This window comes from Molossus molossus, unplaced genomic scaffold (genome assembly GCF_014108415.1).
Source record: "Molossus molossus isolate mMolMol1 unplaced genomic scaffold, mMolMol1.p scaffold_m16_p_7, whole genome shotgun sequence".
NCBI classification, from domain to species: domain Eukaryota; kingdom Metazoa; phylum Chordata; class Mammalia; order Chiroptera; family Molossidae; genus Molossus; species Molossus molossus.
Window position 1 is genome coordinate 37,718,835 of NW_023425401.1, and position 16,898 is coordinate 37,735,732.

General features: G+C 35.7%; 1 protein-coding gene across 1 annotated transcript in view; it reads right to left on the minus strand.

The window, feature by feature from the left end:
* ZNF804B (zinc finger protein 804B) overlaps positions 1-16,898 on the minus strand; it is a 568,493-nt gene that overhangs the window by 105,529 nt on the left and 446,066 nt on the right. Inside the window, exon 2 of the mRNA XM_036247159.1 lies at positions 10,990-11,133. Coding sequence (XP_036103052.1) covers positions 10,990-11,133 — 144 coding nt within the window. The remainder of the gene's footprint in view (positions 1-10,989; positions 11,134-16,898) is intronic.

The following is a 16,898-nucleotide window of genomic DNA, read 5'->3' on the forward strand; positions in this document are numbered from 1 at the left end:
TCTTGTCAACACTGGGCAGTATCATTTTTTTTTTATACTTGACAACTTAAAAAACTCTGTAAAGTTTGTTTTCAGTTGATTAGTACTGATGTAGACGATGTGTTCCTATGCTGTAAGCCAATGACAATCTGCTGAATGCGCCCATCTCACTTTCTCTGTTTGTCGGCGCTATAAAGACTCCAGTCACCTCTCGTGGGCTCTTAGCTTTCCTTCTGACTGCACATCCAACTCTCCTCCTTGTGTAGCAACTGTTAAACTGCTCTTAGATTCATTTTCCTTAGTCACAAATCTGATCGTATTATTTGCTTGCTTAAAAGCCCTTGAAGACTTGCAGTTCCCCAGAGTGAGAACTCAAATCCTTAGAGGGGTACACCACATCAGCATGAATGTGGGCTCCAGAATTCTTATAAAATACAACAGTATGCTTCAATGACAGCCTTAGTTCAATCATTATAATAAACTTAGGGTTAGGGACCCCATCTTATTCACTATAGTGATTATTCTAGCTACTTTCAGATGTCACCAAGATGGGCACAAGTTGAGTGGTGCCTGACTTTTCATTCCCCCTCATATGAAGAACAACTAACAACTACTCCAGAATAAATACCACTGAGAGAAACTAGAAAATGGGAATGAGGCTGAAGCACCTCTCTCCTGCACCTCAAAGACTAAGACAGACTACAATAGAAGGGTAAGAGGACAGGCTACATGCTGACCACATTGCCCCTCCCCCAGGCCAGTGCAGCACCATGCTGAGAGGTCTCCCCTGAGTCTCTGATTAATGCAATGGGAAAAAAAAAAAAACCCAGGGTTACAGCTGATCCCTCATAGCACTGTGGGTTGCTTTGTGGGAGCCCCACCCTGATCTCACCCACAGGGTTTGCAGAGAAATCACTGGGGTTCAACAACTGGGAATCTGACTGTGACACAGAAGGCAGGAGGGCTTACAACAACCAGCACAGGGATCTTGGAAGACAAATTTCATACCTGCAGGTCCCAAGTAGTGATCCCAACCAGTGGTTTTGCTCATCTGCAGAACCAAGTGGGTGGCACACTATTACTAGGGAACACAGTGGGGTGCATATCTGCCTGATTCTGATCCTCAAAATAAGGAGTTTTGGCAGCATTTGAGCCTAGTAGGCCAATGCCCAAGAAAGGAGCTGAGTCACCGCTCCGCCCACTGTGGAGAGTGCCCCCTGGATACATCTGACCAGAGTGGTTGGAGAAAGGTGATCAACAGGTATAAACTTTCAGCCGTATGATAAATAAGTGCTAGGGATGTAATGTACAACAGGATGACTGTAGTTAATACTACTGCATGATATATAGGAAAGTTGTTGAGAGTAAATCCTAATAGTTCTCATCACAAGGAGAAAATGTTTTGTCTTTTCTTCTTTTTCTATTGCATCTATATGAGATGATGGAGGAACCTATTGTGGTAATCATTTCATAAGTTATGTAAATCAAACCATCATGTTATATGCCTTAAACGTATACAATGATGTACACCATTTATTTCTCAATAAAACTGGGGGGGGGGATTAATCAATGCTGGATGAATATACTGGTGTAGGGCAGAGTGGCATGGCCAATTCTAGAAACTCACTCATTTAGCTAGCCATTAAATCTTAAAAACATTTATTGAGTCATTACTATGTGCCAGACACTGGTCTAATTTCTAGGGATACAGGGATAGATGGCCAATAGGACAAACAGTGCTCTGCTCTTCTCTTTTGTGGAGCAAACGAAAGTGGAAGGGGTGTGGGACAAAAAAACTCATAAAAATTTTTACAGAGTAATAAACAATGGTATGCTGGTATAAAAACTCTTCTGGAAAAATGAAAAAATAACATAAGAAGCTCTATTTGTAGTGCTTGTGGGTCATCCACCATGGCTTATTCAAACCACCAATGGTTTAAGAACCAGCTCACAGAATTCTTGACTATAAAACAATTTTCAGTGGCGGGAGTGCAAGTTGACTCCAAGCACCACTGATGGTTCCAACAGGCTATTAGAATTTGGAGCCATGACAACTGACTAAGTTAGAGTAAAGGAAATATCCCACAGAAAAGATGGTGTTGAACCAAGATACAAATGAAGAGAAGAACCAGGAAGTTGAAGGTCAAATGGAAGAACATTACAGAGAAATCTTGCAAATGCCCTAAGACAGGAAAGCATTTAGCATATCTAACAGAAAGGGACAGAATGCAGATTTTAAATTGTATTTTAGTTGGAAGAAAACTTTGAGATCAAAAAGCCTCTTAACCAGCATGAAAGCAATATTTTAGGAGAGTTTAATTATGAGCCAGAAGTTGAAATCAACTTTAGTTCTTCTGTACATTTTTGCCAACAGAGGCTCTAATTAGTTATGGGTGATTCCAGGTGGGGAATATATATTTACATATATGCCAGAAAGCTGGGTTTATAGAATGCAAAGCACAGAAGAGGGTAAATATTATTTATTTTACCAACATTTATGGTTCTGACAGCATTCATTCCAGATAATCCTATTTATAATTGTTCAATCTGGATGACCTTACAAATCAACTAGATTCTAAAGTATGTTGCCACATTGAGAGGTTTATTAACTTCAACACATTATGCTGGATATATTATTGGGCCAATTTAGACAGTATTTGGAGAAAACATAATCAAATTGTAGGAATAAAGCAAGAGGTAATTGGATTTAATTCACTTAGCAATTTTGGGAGTCTTTTCCTCTTGGAGACAAGATGACGAACATAATTCTGATTTGTTATTTCATCCTAAGCAGGTAGAGATGGGGGGCCCCACAACAGCATTTTGAGAGTGAATTAGTTGGAGTTCAAATCCAGGCTTGACAAGTGCACAGCTCCTCCTGAGTGAAAAGAAATCCTATTGTGAAGCAAACAAAGAGTAGGAGGATTAAGCTTCATATGTGGAGGATTTGAAAGTGGATTTGTTTTTTATTATTGGGTTATTTTTTTTTTTTTTTTTATGGGTTAATTGTATGGGGATTCAGCTCATTCTTTTTTTTTTTTTTCCTAAGTTGAGATGAGCCAGAATATCTCTGGGGCAGAAGAGACTTTTGCTGCTTGTAAGAATGTGTGTTTTATTCGTTCCAGTTTACACATTTTCATCTAACAATCTTGAGAGAGGAATTATGACTTGTAGGTCGTCTCACAATAAATTACTTGCTACTCACATGTACGCTACATGTGTTGTCTTTATCCAAGTTATTATCATTTGAATACACATTTAAAATGCTTTAGTATTAATGTTCAGTATTTATAAGAAATAATATAAAGTTTAAGGTAATAGCTAAAATAATTGAGTTTTTCCCCAAAACTTAAATCATACATTAAATTGGGTTATAAAAACTAAAAATTCATTTTCCTCTTGTTTCAGAATACTAAAAAATCAATTTTATCACTGATAAGCTATCTTTCTCTATAAATAATAAATAAAAAATATCTTAATTTTTTTTGTTCAAATGTCATTTATTTTATTTTATTTATTTATTTATTTTTATCCTTACCCGAGGACATTTTTCCATTTTTTTGTTCAGATAGAGTGGGAGGGAGAGAGAGGAAGAGAGAGAGAGTAACATCGACGTGAAAGGGACACATTGAGTGGCCACCACCTGCACGACCAACCAGGGCTGGGGACAAGCTGCAACCGAGGTACATGCCCTTAGCAGGAACCGAACCCGGGTCTCTCTGGACCGCAGGCCGATGTTCTAACCGCTGAGCCAAACTGGCCAGGGCTCAAATGTCATTTATTAAATGTCTAATGCAATTAATTTAGAGCTAAAAATGTCAGATTGTTTTACTTTATTCTTTAAACTTAAGTATTGACTTATTTCTTTATAATAATGATAAATCTATGAATAATATAATCCTTGTAATAAAATATTATTACATAATACTGTTATTTAGATACAAGACTTACAAAGGCTTTAGAAATCACTTATTAAACTGAAGGATCCTGAATAATTGTAAATTTGAGAAGGGCAAGTAGAGAAAAACATTCTGTATTAATGAGTAACAGAATTAATTTCATGTGATTTTGGATTCATTTCTAAGTGTACCAAAAAACCATATTGTTGCATGTTCAACAGAAAGGCCAGATATTTTGTCAGAATCCACACTGAAAATAAAATTAAGGAAACTGTTCATATCATTCAGGTGAAAAATACCATCGGTCAAATCCCCACCACCATCATTACAATCACCACCACAATCAAGAAAAGCCCTTACTGAAGCAAGAGCCAGTAGACGTATTTAGCTTTAGTATAAGAAAAAAATAAAATAAAAGACTTTTGCGTGTTTTACTCTAGTGCATATTTTCTTTTCCTGTATTTAAAACTCAGTTTCATTTAAAAGGGAAATTGTATATCAGCTCCACTTAAAATTTAGGTAATTTTTAAAATATTTTGTGCCCAAATAAATCTTCAGACAGAACTATTTCAATACTACCCGGGAAAGCAGTTTTACAAGGTTTACAGCAAATTTAATTATTGCAATGTCTTCCAAAGTTGGCAGCATGTACAAAATTCTGCAAAACATTAATAGGTTTTGATCAAAGGAAATTTGGAAAATGCTGGTAAATCAGCTTACCATGAGATCTCAGCTCTTTTGATATCCACATATAAGCTATCATCCTATGCATTAAATATACAGAAGTATATGTTGAAATATAGCCACAAGATGGGCAGGCATCCCAGGCAGAGGGAAAGTTATTAGGCAAGATGAGCATGTAGGAAGGCATAAATCATCTTTTAAGAAACTGTAGGGAAATTCTGGAGTTGTAGGAGATAAATCTGTACACGGAAGCAAGAGTCAGACTGTGACTTCTTTGAATGACAGTCTTAGTTCAGATGCCTTAAAAAGCCAGTCATCACCCACTGAAGATTTCCAAGTAGGGGAGTGATGATATAGATGTGGTCACTTAGGAAGATTACTCTGGCCATAAATAAATAGGTTGGTTTGGAGCAGAAGAAATATTGGATGCAGGAAATGCAGTCAGAAGGCCCTAGCAAATATAGAAGTATGAAATTAAACATAAATGATAAAGGAGAATACAAAATAAAAAGTAAAATCAAGATTTATTGTAAAATAAGAATGTGAGGGATGAGATGCAGTTTCAAAGTTATTTTAAAGAGCTCAGCAAGAAAGTTATGGTGACTTTAATGATCATAGTGAATCTTTTGCAGTTTCTATCTGAATGGGTCATGCTTTATAACTGAGCCTATGACTTGATTATAGGTTTTCTACCATATCATACTTATCATTTTCATACCCATTATTCATTTTGACATGGTTACCTTCTACTCATTCTTTAAGAATTCCAGCTCACTTCTCACCTCTTCTTTTTTAAAAAAAAAAAATCAGTTTTATATGTTCTCTTTGTATCCTAGATCAATATATTTTAAAGACTTATTGACAGGTCAGGTGTGTCACTCCTCAGTAAGATTATGGGCTCCCTAAAGTTAGGGACCAAATCTGTACATGTTCCAGAACTAGAGCAGTGGTACAATGTAGAAACCCAACCACTGTTTGATGAAGGAGCATGCTTAGGAACATTGAAACGCTGGTAAGCCTAAAAAAAAAACAGAAAAGGACACATAGATAGAATAGAAGAATTATGGTAAAGTTGTTTTTCAATATGTCGGAAAGCCTTTGGAAACAAGAGTGGAGAAAATTATTTAAAAAGGAAACTGATTAGGCAAAATTCCAGAGTAAAAGGGAGACGGTGGCATCCAGAACGGGTGTGGAGAATTCACCCTGCTAGTCCTACTTTATAAAGTTTTTAAAAGATGCTTCATGCTCATTTACTTCTTTATCTTAGCTTCTTGTATTTCCATTGTCAACATCTACTTATGCATGTTTAATACATAGATTAAATGTCACTACAAAGAAAGAAACTATAGGCTAATATCCCTGATGAACATAGATGCTAAAATCCTGAACAAAATATTAGCAAACTGGATCCAGCAATACATTAAAAAGATCATGTACCACCATTTTTTGAGTGAGATTTATTTTGGAGATACAAGATTGGTGCAATGTCTGCAAATTAATAAATGTAATACACCACATAAACAAAATGAAGGATAAATATCACATGATCATATCAATAGGTGTAGAAAAAAGCATTTCATAAAATCCAACACCCATTTATGATAAAAAACAAACAAACAAAAAAAACTCTCAGGAAACTGGGAATAGAGAGAAAATACTTCAACATAATAAAGACCATATATGACAAAAACTCACAGTCAACATCATACTCAATGGTGAAAAACTGAAAGTATTTTCTGTAAGTCCAGGAATAAGATAGAGATGTCCACTTTCACCACTCTTATTCAACATGGTTCTAGAAGTCCTAGCCATAGCAATCAGACAAGAAGAAAAATAAAAATTATCCAAATTGGAAAGGAAGAAGTATTATTGTTTATAGATGACATGATACTGTATATAGATAATTCTAAAGATTCCACCAAAAAACTACTGGAATTGATAAATATATTCTTTAAAGTGGCAGAATACAAAGTAAACATTCATAAATCATTTGTATGTTTACACTTTAGTAATAAACAGTCAGGAAAGGAAACTAAGAAAACAATCCCATTTAAAAATTCATTAAAAATACCTAGGAATAATTTAACCAAGGATGTAAAATACCTGTTCTTAGAAATTACAAGACATTGAAGAGAGAAATGGAAGGAGATACAAATATGTGGAAGCATAGACTGAGTTCATGGATTGGAAGAATTATCATCATTAAAATGTCCATACTACCCAAAGCAATCAATAGATACAATACAATTCCTATCAAAATACTAATGGCATATTTCACAGAACTAGAACAAATACTGCAAAATTTTATATGAATCACAATAGCCACTGCAATCTTCAGAAGGAGGAACAAAGTTGGAGGAATCCCACTACCTGATATCAAACTATACTACAAGGCCATTGTAATCAAAACAGCATCATACTGGCATGAAAACAGTCATATAGGTCAGTGGAACAGAATAGAGAGCCCAGAAATAAACCCATTTGTTTATGGTCAATTAATATTTGACAAAGGAGGTGAGAACTTATAATGGGGTAAAGACAGTCTATTCAATATGTGATGTTGGGAAAATTGGACAGATACGTGCAAAAAATAATAATAAAGTAGATCATCTTCTTACACCATATACAAGAATAAACTCAAAATAGATTAAAGACTTAAATTTAAGGCTTGAAGTCAAAAAACTCCTAGAAGAAAACATAGGCAATAAAACCATGATGATGGTGATGATGACACAAAAACATCTCATACAGTTTTTGCTGTACAGTTTTTAGATTTTTACACACTCACACACAACAGATACATTTATTAACTGCATGGCATGATGGTTCTTTCTTTACTATTCATTAAGTGGAAGCGGATCATCACAAAGGTCTTCATCCTCATTGTCTGCACCTTGATAGGCTGAGGAGACAGAGGAGGGTTGATCTTGCGGTCACAGGAATAGCAGAGGTGGAGGAGGTAGAAAGGGAGGTAGCAGAGACAGGCAGACTCAGTGTTACTTGACGGAAACACGTCATAATTTCTGTTTGACTTTATTGCTTTTTAACTTATCTAAAAATGTTTCTATATGGTACCAATTGTTTGCTTTTGTTTCAAGTGTCTGTATCAAGGAAGGGTTCATGTCATAAAAGAACTCAAAAGCACTCTTGAATAACTGTAACCCTTCTTCCAGACTGGCTGATGCCACTTTGTTTTCCGGAAGTCCTCTTCTGCGTCTTCTTCCTCATTGCCTGGCACTAGTCCTGAGGCTCATCTTCATCAAGTCGTCTCCTGGTGATTCCTCCAGCTTACTCTGGTGGCAAGCGGACAATTTGACCTTTTAGTGTTGAGCTCCTAGGGTTCTTGATGTCCAGGAGCACTGCCCAATATCAAAATAACTTTAAAGGCAGTCACTTACTGGCAAGGTAATTTTTGACTTCACGGACAAAGCATCAATGGAACCAGTCCAGAGAAAGGATTCTCATTGTCCAGGCCTTTTGTTCAACCAAAAGCCTAACAGCTGGTGTTTGTCTTTTGCCTTTAAGGCTCACAGGTTAGCAGCTTTATAGATAAGGGCAATCCTGGCCATATACCAGGCTACATTTACACAGACGGTAGAGTTGGTCTATTCCCTCCTGCCTCAGATCCTGTTGCTGGCTTCTCTTCTTCACTTCCTTACAGATAAATGGCCCTTGTGGCTGTTTTTTCTTTTTTTGGCAGAAGAGGGAATGTTCATCTGCATAAAAAACCTGGTCAGTCAAATATTCTTTCTCCTCTGTGATTTTCTTAATGGCATCTGAGAACTCATCTGCTGCCTTTTGGTGGGCACAAGTTGCTTTTCCTTTATCTTGACATATTTTTTAAAGCCAAACCTCTTTCTAAAATTATCAAATTGGCCTTTGCTGGCATAAAATTTTACAGCTTTAGATCCTTTACCTTCCTTTTGCTTTAAGTTGTCATACAATGACTTTGTTTTTCTTTCTAATCATGTTTGAGTCTGTATGTGTGCTTTGCTTATAGCAATCCTGCACTCACAGGAAAGCTGCATTTTCAATATGGGATTAAAAGGCATTTTGCAAAAAGTGCAAGGCTTTCCTACCTGCTGGCATAGCCATTGTGACAGCTTCATAAATTTTCTATTTTTACAGTGTTCCTTATGCTGGATTCATTTATCTTGAAATGGTGGGCAACAGCAGCTGCAGACCTCAACCTATGTTACATATTAAGCAATTCAAATGTTTCTGGTAACATCAAGACTTTCCTTTGCTCCTTTGGAGCACTTTCAGAACCACTAAGGGTACTTCCAACGAGTACTCTGGTGTTACTCAAGGTTTGTGACATTGCACTAACCATGAAAAGATACAAGAAGCCCAAGAGGTCCCTTTTTACTACATACACCATTTACTAGAGAGAATTACTCATGCAGAGATGATTAATGTCACAAGGCATTTTAAGCATACCCTGGAAACACTGTGTTCATCACAACAGCAACAGGAGAGGGCTACAAAATTATTACAGTACTACACAGTATATACTCTAGCTGTGGCTTCATTCTGCATTTTTTCATTTGTTTACAATGACTAAAATGACTGTGAATGACTCCATGTATGGTCTGTGTTTTGGGCATAAGTTTTGATAACTTTTAACTTTTTTATAATAGATGTGTGTCTATTTTATGGTAGTAAATGACAAACTAGATTAGTATCTACATATATCATATACATTTATGACATACCCAACTTTCTCTTATTTTTTTCAATAGTTCTAGGTTACATGGTTTGCCTGTGAATTTTTAAAGCGTCACAAAACATTCTCCAATATATTTATTTTTAAAAACCTGTATATAGTTGGACCTGCACAGTTCAAACCATGCTGTTCAAGGGTCAAGTGTTTATTAAAAGAAACTTAAAGTCATGTCAACCAAAAGTGCAGATATTTTTGGATCCTGATTTTAACTGACCCAAATTCATAAGTCATTTATGAGACCATTAAAGAAACAAGACCCTCACTGATATTAAGATATGATTATGTCTGTGTTATTTAAGCATCATTATATATCTTGAAATACTTTCAGGTGAAATGATATGATGTCTGGAATTTGCTTCAGAATTATGGTTGGTGGGGGGGGGGGGAGAGTGGTGGAGTTGAAAGTGAAGGAACATTTATTTTTATTGGAGTTGGAAAGTAGCCACATAGCTTACTTTTATGTATGTTTGAAAAATTCCATTTTATACTAATTTAAAATTCATGTCCCTGGGTCCCATCTCAGCACTATTGAACTGGATGATCTGAAAGAGATTCTAGGAATATGCATTATTAACGAGTACCAAAGTGATTATTATAAAAACTAAGATTTGGGAAACACAATTCTAAAATAATTTATCCCATTGCTCTTGGTGTTTTCAAATACAATCAATTACATACACATGTCATATCTTTAAAGACAGAAACTGTGTCTTGCATCTCCCAAAGCCATATATTTTGCATATATTCAATAAATATTAATTATTTTAGTCAAAGTATTTATTGTTGTTCACTGTGAATAAATATTTTAGGTCTAGATTATAGAAAACTTACCCACATATTCCAATATCTTGTCCCTTTGACCTCAGGAGTGTACACCTTCTCACAGCAGTTAGCAATAATCCTCTGGCCATGAGGAACGTGGAATTTATTTCTTAAGGGCACTATTTAAAAGTCTTAATTCCTAAATGCCAATATTTCCATACCTCATTCAGCCAAGATAAAATCTAACAGGATGGGAACAATAGCCTCATCTTTCACAGACATATTAAAATAGAGAATATGAGCAGCCATGTGTAGGAACTACACTCTTACACACAGGCAATACACATACACACACACACACACACACACACACACACACAGAAAAAGAAATGAAATGTTTCCACCTGCCATTACCCCTCAGTAAAGTTTTGCCTGAGTTTTTTGTTCTTTGCAGTAGTTCATTTATTAAGTAACTACTTTGATTCTTCTAAGAGTGTTTTCTTGGGAAAATGTAACCTTTTCTTCAAAATGATTTTTCCCAAAGACCTACTATTCACTATAGGTACACCTTGGAACTCTGGAAAGAACTCTGTAACTGACTCTGTCCTGTTCTGTCCAGTTTGTAGTTCTACCTCTACTGGCTAGGTGATATTGAATATGGCACAATTTTTGTTGGTTTCTGGTTTCTCCATCTACATAATTCTAAAATAAATGTCAGCCTACTCTTAGATCATCTCTAAGTTCACCTATAGTTTTATGCTACTTCTAGGAAAATTATTTCACTAATATTTAAGTAGAAAACACAACTTTTAGGAAAAAGAAGATATAAAATGGTTTCACCTTGGCATCTTAGAGGATACTAAATAAGGTCAAATGAATGTATTCTGTTCTGAAGGTGTAAACACAGGAATATGAAGGATTTCTCCCACTTTTGCTTACCTGCTTATGAGCATGGTCATACGAATTAATATGATTATCAAATTCCTGGTGTTTGTGATACTGCTTGTCACATAATTCGCAGTAAAAGTTCGCCTTTACATCCTCCAGGGCCTTTGCTGTGGACTTCTCCTTTTCTGGAAAATCCTTTGAAAAGCAAAAAAATAAAAATAAATAAAGCAAAAGTGTTGATTATATTTCTCTCTACTAGCATAACCAGATATCATATTATTCAAGTTGGTATTTAATTTTATTGTGACTGAAATAATACAGTTAGGTGTATTATCTTTTGGAAATCCATGGCACTAGGGAAGTAACTTTCAATTCAGCCTTATTCCTAAGTTATCAATAAACATATAGTCAACTGTCCTCCACTGAAGTCTGGTCATTATCTTCCCTCTTCTGGCCACCCATAACCAGCTTGAGCTTCTGCTAACTCACCGGACTGAACACTCACCACCAATTCTCCTGCCTATCCAGTGACCCCTCTCAAACACTACAAAACCTCTCTATTACAATATTTTATTGGGACATTCATTACATTGCATTTATCATTCCCTTGTGTGTCATGTATTTTAGCCTCACAGTTGGTGCTTGCTATTGTCACAGCACATAGTGCTTTTCCTATCTTGTTAAAGTATGAGCTTGTACTCCTTTCCCAACACCCAGCTCTTGGCCTGCTCTGCGAGCCTTTCCATGACTTTTCCAGGACAAAGCCTCCATTATGGTACTTATTACCTAACACATCTATGAGCATTCCCACTTGTCTCTTTAATAGACATTTCTTTCCTACATATGACCCCTTACATTTTGTGTGCCACACAGTTTCATCTTTAGCCAACTGATTATTCAATCTACACATACTCTCTCTTGGTGACCTCCATTCACATTGTAGCTACAGCCTTATTTATCTATAAACTCCAACTCCAGCCTAAGTGCTTTCCACAAGCATCAGGTCCTGATAGACATCACCAATGAGCTTATCACATTTTTCAAGACCAACCCTACGATTCTGACTGTGCTTTATCTTAAACAGAGCTTTGGCCACATCATTCCACTACTCAAAATTCTCTTGCATAGTGATGAATACTTGTACATAAACTATGTGCCAAGTAGTAGGCTGAGTATGTGAATTATCTCATTTATTCCTCATAAAACTCCTATAAAAATAAGTTTTGTCTAAATCTACATTATACAGATGCATCAACCAGTGCTTAGAGAGATTACACACTCCTGGTCACTGAGTTAGTAAGTGGATTTGAATTCAAATACTCTATCCCTAGCACCCATGGTATAAACAGCTGTGCTTTACTATCTCCCTTTAAGGCCAATCCCCTTACAATACCACACAAGCTTCTTCCTACCTCATCAGTGTCCTCTTGTATTAATTCATGCACCCATATTGCCCTCTTTAATTCAATTACTCGACATGCCACATGATGATCGATTTTCATGTCTATTGCTCTCATAAATCCTTTGAAGACAGAAACTGCTTTATTCATTTTTGTGTCTACAATGCCAATATATTGTTTAGCCCAGAATGGGTGATTATTTAATATGCATTACATAAATTAATGGATTATGGTGGCTTACGTATTCATGCCCCCTATCATTCTGCAAGTTCTCTATTACCTCAGTGCTTAAATAAAAAAATGACTGGCACACAGAGGATACAAATAAATATGTATAGAAATGAATGGACACAATAAAAGATGGGTTTTGGCTTTGTTTTTCCAAAATGATTAACCCTCTATAAAAATAAATGTGGCCATAAACCTATATCATAGGGGCATCACTGCCCCTATGACAAGAAAGCAAGCATAAAAAATTTAGGCAGTTTCTCACAGAGTTGGGTGAAGCAATGGAAAATTAATTCATTGTGACCAGGAAAAATGATTCAAGTGCTAATATAAGAGGCTAACACATATGGTAAAGAGCATGAAGGGCATGCATACAATTAACAAATAGCAAGACTAAACCAAATATCTGGATTGCCTATCGAAAATAGTCAAAGTAGAAATTTGGTTAAATTCTAGCTAATGGGAGTGGGGATAAAAGCTATTGGACAGGATATATTCACTGATGAGAATAAGCACTCCAATTTCAGGACTAAAACCCAATTACTCAAAAAACTGGGGTTATGGCCTTCTAGTGTAGCCATTGTTGAGAAATGAGGCACAATTATAGCATTGAAGTAGAGCTAAATCTCTTGATTTGGTAGGCTTAGAAACAAGGAAAACCATTATTTTTCATTCAGTCATTCTCACTAGAATTTTTTTTTTCATACTCTTTCTTAGTATAATTTCAGGGACTAGATTGGAATAAGGAACTACTTTGGTTTACCTATAGTTTTTCTTACTTTATTATAACCCTGAAACAACAGCCTGAGGAAACTGACTATATGTATTGGATATAGAGCAACTCTGCCCCAGTGCTTTAAAACGTCTCAGTTTTATTAATGGGGTGTGGGGTAGCAACTACTAATTCAGAGTGAATCTGTGGTTAAAATGGATTTTCATAGTATTACAGATTATAATGACAATTTATGATAATAGCTCAGTGGTCCAGGAGTGAAGCTTCTCTAGTTACTCTTGTTATCTTCATCTAGATATCTTTTATTTCTAAAACATCTTTTTATTATGACATTACATGCCTCTCAATAAAAAATGTTATGAGAGTTCTACCAACATTTTAGTCATGTATCATCTCCTCTGAGTGTCTACATTTTACAAAATCGTCAGTCTAAATTACATACGCCATTTCTTGCTTCATTTTTCTTGACAGGACATGGTGCTGTTATACCCATTTCTCTTTCTTCTGAGAAATATTGATACTTTTCAGGGCATATCCTAGTTCCCTTATTAAGAGAGCAAGAATGCACAGGTGGGATATAAATGCCATTAGCGAAACATAAAGTTAACAGTCAGTGTATCCATTGAAGCCAGAAGAGCATAAACCCAACAGCATGTGACTGGGGACAAGAAATGGGGAAGCTGAGAGTTGTGGGGAGAAATGTCAGGCAGAGGAGAATACATGCCAGGAATTGCATAGAGCTAGAGGAGTCATAGTGGAAAATAATAAATGAGTCCTTAAGAATCTTTGGCAAAACTTGAAAACTGGGATTAGAGCTAGAACTGAGTTACAGAACCATAATCCAAATGGTCATGATATTACTCAGTCTGAACAGACTTGTACTCCAGCATGTAATTGGACTATCAATGGAGAGGGAGCTAAATTGGTTCAGCTGTATGTACCAGAAGGCTAGAGGCTAAGATCTCAGACTAGTAGAAGGGGTATCATGTAGTCTAAACCTATCATTTAGCAAAAAAAGACAAATGATGTTAGTAACATCATGACTGGTATAAAATCAGGTCAATAGTAAAGCAGGGCACACTTTTCATTGTATTATGCTGCCTCATCCACACAACCATTCATCTATTCTTCTAACCATTAAGCAGTCACACATTCAAGAATATCTTGTTAAGCAACTTCTGAATGTCAATTTCTTACTTGGCCTTTACCTTAGAATTTTACAGTTTAATATCGGATAATTACATGTAAAGAGGTAAACACTGAAAACTGTGATAGAGTGATAACTATGTTACTGTTAAGTTTACCTAGTTCATACTGCTTAAGAATACTTGTTTTGCCCTTGCCAGTGTCGATTCCTAGTCAGGGGCACATACCTGGCTTGCAGGTTTCCTTCCTGTCCTGGTTCAGGCCATGCAGTAGGTAACCGATTCATCTCATATCCATCTCTCTCTCTCTTTGTCTCTCTCCCCCTCCCTCCCTCCCTTCCACACTCTAAAAATCAATAGAAAAAATATCCTTGGGTGAAGATTAACAAAAGAAAATTGTATTTTATATTCCACAACCCCCCCCCCAAATAGCTGAATAAATAAACAAACAAACAACTCATAGAGTCAAACAACAGATCAATGGTTATGTCAAAGGAAGTGGGGTGGAGGGAGGGTAAAATGAGTGAAGGGGGTCAATTGTATGGTGATGGATGGAAACTAGACTTTAGGTGGTGAGCATAATATAGTATGTACACATGTCAAATTATAATGTTTCACACCTGAAAAATATAATTTACAAGCCTATGATAACACAATAAAAATAAATGGAAAATAATAAAAAATTTGTTGGAAAAAATTAGTTTTTTAAAAAATAATTTTTCTTTATCGATTTTAGAGAGAGAGAGGAAGGGAGAGGGAGAGAGATAGAGTCATCAATGAGACAGAACATCAATAGGCCACCTCCTGAATGCTCTACACTGGGGATCAGGCCCACAACCCGGGCATATGCCCGGACTGGGAATCAAACTGGCAACATCTTGGTGCACAGGTTGACGCTCAAACACTGAGCCACGCTGGCTGGGCAAGGTTTTTTTTCCCATTTGTTTCTTTTACCCATAGCATCAGATACACAGTTTGAAAAACTCAGAATTTCTTGCTTTTTTTGTTGAATAACAGGATACTTTAACTGGCTGAATAACCTTAAAGGCAAATGAAGGTGCTATTTACTTTCTGAAATAATTACCCAATCTCTAAATATATTTAGAGATATGGAGTAAATATAAAAGGAATAAAAAATATCTACCTATTTTTAGTATTCATATATTTAAAAATAAAAAACAAATAAATGATTCACAGTAATAATAGACATAGGAGATAGTATCACCATGATTTACTGGTTATTCAAAGTTCTCTTCTAACATTTGCCTATGAAGATGAAGAACCTTATTTAACAGAAAAAAAAAAATTTATAAAATAGAAAAAAATTTCTTGCTAAACATTCTCAATGATTCATTAAAAGGTTGAAAATAAATTAAAATTGAACATGACAGTTATCTTAATAAGAGTCATTTTTCAAACAGTAGGTATTGCCAGTGTGCATTTTATGTTGCAGTTCAGTAAGAATTCTGTAGTAATTAATTACATTTCATAATTAATATTTTGGGTGCAAGGACAGAAAATACACTTTTACACACCAAGAGTTTTACATTCATGTATATAATAAGTACATCTGTAAAGTGCCATGTATTCTGACGAGAGTAACACGTTTAAAAATATGGATGTTTACTACCAAATTATTTTTATTATTGTAATGATGCTTACACACAGCTACTGAGCTCTCTCGGAAACCAGAAATCTACCAAGCACTTCATACATCTTAACTTTCTTAATCTTCACACTAACCTTATGAAGTAATATTTATTATTATCCCATATAAAGTTATGAAAAACAAGCTACAAACACATTTAGAAACTCGATAAATGTTGACAAGCTGAGACTGGATTGAGACTCAGATCTGCCTGACTTCCAAGTTATTAATCACCATGCTTATGGCAGCCCCAATTACTCAGCGTTGATCCACACACCATATAATTCTGAGCTGTACCTGTTCACTTTTATGTAGATTTAGGATGATACAGAACCCCAAGCTTTCTGAGAGAGGTAGAAGAAAAATTATAAATTTTATAATTTAAAAATTATAATTTTAAAAATCTATAAAGCTCCTGGGATGGGCACTAGGAAAATACAAGCTGATAGTCTTGCTTCTACTGGTTGCGAATCTGTGCCCTGATTACTAAAAAGGAAGAGAGAAAAAAATCAATTGCTGTTCTTCACATCTCCTTGATGGTAATACCAGCTCAGAGCTTTGAGGATTGAATTCATATTCTTTGCCTGAAAACTCACATTTGACCTTTCACTGTCATGTGTAAGAGATTGCTTTAAGAATTCTAATATTCTTTAATCTGTTCTGTTATATTGGCCCCAAATAAAATCCTGCTTCAGAGAGTGTTAAGTTTTCCGTCATCTCCAGTGATCAGTGAATCAGCTGTTGCTGATTCAGGAAACTTTTTTGGTTCCCATCATCTTCCTATATCTCTATTAGAGATCAGGAAA